The following is a 5,116-nucleotide window of genomic DNA, read 5'->3' on the forward strand; positions in this document are numbered from 1 at the left end:
CTCCCTCACCTTCCTCTCTTTCTCCCTCCCTCACCTTCCTCCCTCCCTCCCTCCCTCCCTCCCTCCCTCCCTCCCTCCCCCGCGTAGCAACGACACACCACATCGCCTTCCACCACATAGACACACTCCTACGCCAACATGACTGGAGACACAACATAGCCAAGAGTAGCGTCCGTTTCACATAGTTGCGTCTCGATGTGTCCGTTCTGGCACTGGCTTTGTCTTCGTTATTGTTGTTGTTGTTGTTCGTCTGCCTTCTTCCTACTCTGGGTTGGTGAGGAGGAGGGGAGTATGAGGATGAGGAAGGGGGTGGGGGAGATAGAGAAGGAAGGGGGGATTATATTGTTGTTTGGGTTTCTTTGTTTTGTCGATATCTTTCACCTGTTTTTATTAACGTTATTTCAATTTTTATATTATCTACTTTCTTTTACTTTTATCTACTTTCTTTTTCTCAGTAAATCCACTTTTTATTTCTCTTTCAGTAACTGTTATATCAGGAACAGTTGTAGTAATGCTAATGATGATGATGATGATGATGATGATGATGATGATGATGATGATGATGATGATGATGATGATGATAATAACAATAATAATAATAACAATAACAACATCAACAACAACTGCAACAACAAATAAGAACAATACCACCAACAACGAAATGCCAACTTCACCCACTAATCTCCTCCTCCTCCCGCGCCTCCCTCAGGCCCGCAACGCCATCGAGCGGGGCGCCCGGGCCCTGGTGGTCAACGTGGACGGCCTGGACGCCGCGCAGCACGAGGTCTTCACCAGGAACTTCTCGAGGGCGCTGCTGGAGAGGCCCTTGGTGGTTCTCCTCCCCGAGCAGGCGGAGGAACTGCACCACATGATCAAGTGAGTTCAAAGGGGGTGGGGGAAGGGGAGAGGGGGAATAATATATAATAGGGGGGATGATATAATAATAATAGGGGGAATAATAGGGTGAATAATAATAGGAATAATAGGGGGAATAATAGGGTGAATGGGGAGAGTGGGTGATGGGTGAATGGGGGGTGTGGGGATGGGGGAGGGTGGAGGTGAATGGGGAGTAGGGGTGAATGGGGGTGTGGGGAGGGTGGTGGTGAATGGGGGGGGGATAGGGGAGTGGGTGAATGAGGGTGGGGGTGGGTGGAGACAGGTTGGGTGATGGAGGGGGGGAGCTGGGTGGGTATGGGAGTGAGGAGGAGGGTGTGGGTGACGGTGGGGGAGGGTGAGTATGGGTGATGGGTGGAATAGGAGTGGGTGGTGAATGGGGGAGGGGGGTGAATGGGTGGGGGATGGGGGGAACGGGGATGGGAGAGGATAGGTATGGGGGTGGGATGGGGAACGTATGGGAGTAGGGGGAAGCTGGGTTGGATGGGGGGATGGAAGGGTGTGGGTGAGAGGGGGGAGGGGGAGGATGGCTGAGGGGAGGGGATGATGGGGGTAAGATTAAAACGGGGGTGGGGAATGGAGTAGCTAAGGGGGAAGGGGGGAGGGGGAAATAATACGATGGGGTGTGAAGGAGAAGGGGGGAGGGGAAGAGGGGGGGAGGGGGCTTAAGATGAAGGATGTGTGGGTATGTGGGTGGGTGTGGGAAGCATGAGATCAGAGCGAGGGATTATCTTAGGATGTGTGAGAATGGGGGTGTTGGGGAGTGAGTGGGTTGGGGATGGAGAGGGTGGGGGTGTCTGGGGATGGGGTTGGGGATGGGGTTGGGGAGGGAGAGGGTGGGGGTGTCTGGGGATGGGGTTGGGGATGGAGAGGGTGGGGGAGTCTGGGGATGGGGTTGGGGATGGGGTTGGGGAGGGAGAGGGTGGGTGTGTCTGGGGATGGGGTTGGGGAGGGAGAGGGTGGGGGTTGTCTGGGGATGGGGTTGGGGATGGAGAGGGTGGGGGTGTCTGGGGATGGGGTTGGGGATGGAGAGGGTGGGGGTGTCTGGGGATGGGGTTGGGGATGGAGAGGGTGGGGGTGTCTGGGGATGGGGTTGGGGATGGAGAGGGTGGGGTGTCTGGGTATGGGGTTGGGGAGGGAGAGGTGGGGGTGTCTGGGGATGGGGTTGGGGAGGGAGAGGGTGGGGGTGTCTGGGGATGGGGTTGGGGAGGGAGAGGGTGGGGGTGTCTGGGGATGGGGTTGGGGATGGAGAGGGTGGGGGTGTCTGGGGATGGGGTTGGGGATGGGGTTGGGATGGAGAGGGTGGGGGAGTCTGGGGATGGGGTTGGGGAGGGAGAGGGTGGGGGTGTCTGGGGATGGGGTTGGGGATGGAGAGGGTGGGGGTGTCTGGGGATGGGGTTGGGGATGGAGAGGGTGGGGGAGTCTGGGGATGGGGTTGGGGATGGAGAGGGTGGGGGTGTCTGGGGATGGGGTTGGGGAGGGAGAGGGTGGGGGTGTCTGGGGATGGGGTTGGCATGGGGAGGATAGCGTATGGGGGGAAGGTGGTGGGTATGGGGAATGGCGTAATGTGTTTTTTTCTGAATGGGGAATGAGGTTAGGTTAACGGAATTAGGAGTGGGGGAGTGAGGGTAGAAATGGGGTTAGGTTGGGGAAGGGGAAAGGTTGGGGAAGGTTGGGGAAGAGAAGGATAGGTAGGGGTAAGATTTTGATGTCTGGTTGTGGGTTTGTGCGTGTGGGAGGAGATAGAGTGGGGGGAGGGTGGGGAGTGGGGGTATGGGTACGTTAGAGATGTGTAGCTGTGTACGAGGGGATGACGGGGGGGGGAGATGAATATTTTGGGTGGGGAATAGATAGATAGACCCAGATAGATAGATATGTGTAGGGAAATCATATATTTGTAATGGATATAATGATAGATAGATGAATAACAAACCCCCCAACCCCCGTCTTTATTTCACCCCACCCCCCAACATTTCCCCCTCCAACTCCTCCCCAGTCTTTCCCCAAAGTCTCTCCCATGCAACCCTTTTCCCCAACATTTCCTTCCCCTTTTTTTGGCAATTCTCATCCCTCACTTAAATCCAAGTCAAGCGCAAGTCATCCTCGAAACCGAGGGAGGTACATATGTGTGTGTGTGGTGTGGTGTGGATATATATATATATATATATATATATATATATATATATATATTATATAATATATATGTAGATATATATATAATAATATAGTATATACTATATCTATATATATATTATATATATTATCCATCCCTGTTCCTACCCCTCTCACACACCCACACCCCTCCCTCCTCCTCCTTCCCCAAAAAATAATACCAATCCCCCCCCTTTCCCCCCCAAAAAAAAAAAAATCAAACGACTTAATCCATCTCTCTCTCTCTCCCCCTCCCTCCCTCTCCCCCTCTTCCCCCCTCCCCCCTCCCCCTCCCCCCCACCAGCGTCTACAAGGACCTCGACGTAGAGATCGAGATGCCGCCCGTCAGGGACTACTTCGACCTGGGCATTTTCCTCACCTGCTTCCTCCTGATCTGCCTCGTCTGCCTCGCCATCGTCGTCAAGATGAGGTGGAGGAGGAACAACAAGCAGGTGAGTCGAGGCTTGTTTGTTCGGTTGTGTCTCTGTTGAGGGCCAGGGCTGTGTTTGTTTGTTTGTTTTGGGAGTGTGGGTGTGTTTGTTTTGGGAGGTGGTTGGGTTTGTTTGCTTGTTTGTGAGGGTGAGTTTGTGAGTTTTTTGTTTGTTTGTTTGTGAGGGTTTGTTTGTTTGTTTGTTTTGTGAGGGTTGGTTTGTTTGTTTGTTTTGTGAGGGTTGGTTTGTTTGTTTGTTTTGTGAGGGTGGGTTTGTTTGGGTGTTTGTTTGCGAGGGTGAGTTTCTTTGCTTGTTTGGAGGGTGAGTTTCTTTGATTGTTTGTGGGGTGAGTTTCAAGGGTTGGGAATTGGGAATGGGTGGGACAGTTAATGCCTACATGATGCAGTCAAATGATTGTGAAAATTACGATTAAAATTCAACTTGGTAATGGTTAATGGTTAAAAGCAAAACAAATGTGCTAGTACATCTAAGGTCATGTAGCACTATAGGAAGGTACAGTGGGTTAGTGAAGCATAGTTATTAGGTTATTTGCGTTGTCAACTATCTAGAATATTGAAAAATGTTAAAGGTGGTAAAGAAGTTGATGACGGCGTGAATGGGTTAAGGTAGGGTTAGGTAAGCGGATTAGATCAAGTGAAGGTATGTAACGTCAGACGGAGGGAGAACAGTGTCAAAGCAGAAAGTGTGAGATTCTGTAAGAATGTTGATAGGTTGGCGAGGTCAGTGAAGGGAGGATAGGTGAGGGAACGCAGAGGTATGGGCTGCAATAAAAGCGTGCGACAGGGACAACAGTAATGTGTGGAACTGAAGGGGGACATTACTAGGGAAACATTAGGGGTGGATCAACTAGGGACATTAGATAGGGTGTGTGTTAGATGGGTCTGGCTTAATAAGTTAGCGGGTCAAGAGCCGTCTCCCAACGTCGGCTCCAATAATGTGGAGGAGGATGATAGTTACATTCGTGCAGAGAGTGACCACCAAAAGATTGCCATCAGTTTACAAGGTCTTAAAGTGGGGGTAATAATATGATGGCTGAATGTATGGAGTAACGTGGTTGGGTGATGTGGGACATAAGCATAATGTGTAGAGTGTCTGCCTGTTCATGTTTTATGGCATTTGGATAGGTAGAACAGCCAGTTATGGATCTACAGACAAGGGGGTGGTCGAGTGTAGTGATTTTAGAGAGGGTTAATGCGTTATGGGAGTCAGTAAAAATAGGTGAATAGAGGAAAGAAGGAAGTGAGTATATATGTTTTAAGGCAAAAAAAAGAAGTGCGGACAGTTCTGTAGTAAGGACACTGGATTCTCCCCCCCCCCGGAGGGAGGAGTATTGAAAGGGCGAGTGGGAAGGTTACTGTAGAAACCAGCACGGAGGTGGATTTTAGAAGCCACCATGTAAACATGAATACTGGAGGAATGAATTGAGACATGGTCAAGGAAATGGGTGAGAGGGCAGCAGGAGGATATCTGATTTTGGCGGGTCAGGGAAAATAGAGGAGAAAATATGGGGGGTAAGGTATAAGCCATGGATGGGGACAGAATGGACAGAAATGGAAGAGGTCAGAGATGGGAAAATGGGAAAGGGAGGGAGGGTCATGTGAATGGAGGAAAGTAGTTCA

General features: G+C 51.0%; 1 protein-coding gene across 1 annotated transcript; it reads left to right on the forward strand.

Moving 5' to 3' along the window:
- Nucleotides 1-661: 661 nt before the first annotated feature.
- Nucleotides 662-4,092, forward strand: LOC119585007 (E3 ubiquitin-protein ligase ZNRF3-like). The gene is made up of 3 exons (XM_037933625.1): nt 662-876; nt 3,350-3,497; nt 4,066-4,092. Exons 1-3 carry the CDS (start codon nt 662-664, stop codon nt 4,090-4,092), a joined length of 390 nt encoding a protein of 129 aa, XP_037789553.1.
- The last annotated feature ends 1,024 nt before the right edge of the window (nt 4,093-5,116 follow it).

Source organism: Penaeus monodon, chromosome 3 (assembly GCF_015228065.2).
Source record: "Penaeus monodon isolate SGIC_2016 chromosome 3, NSTDA_Pmon_1, whole genome shotgun sequence".
Taxonomy (NCBI): domain Eukaryota; kingdom Metazoa; phylum Arthropoda; class Malacostraca; order Decapoda; family Penaeidae; genus Penaeus; species Penaeus monodon.

Excerpts from the sequence above, each read along its gene's own strand:
- LOC119585007 (XM_037933625.1), top strand. The coding sequence starts at position 662 with ATGCCAACTTCACCCACTAATCTCCTCCTCCTCCCGCGCCTCCCTCAG. Across the intron at positions 877-3,349 it reads GAACTGCACCACATGATCAA|CGTCTACAAGGACCTCGACG; the intron begins GTGAGTTCAAAG and ends CCCCCCCACCAG. Across the intron at positions 3,498-4,065 it reads GGAGGAGGAACAACAAGCAG|GTGGTAAAGAAGTTGATGAC; the intron begins GTGAGTCGAGGC and ends AAAATGTTAAAG.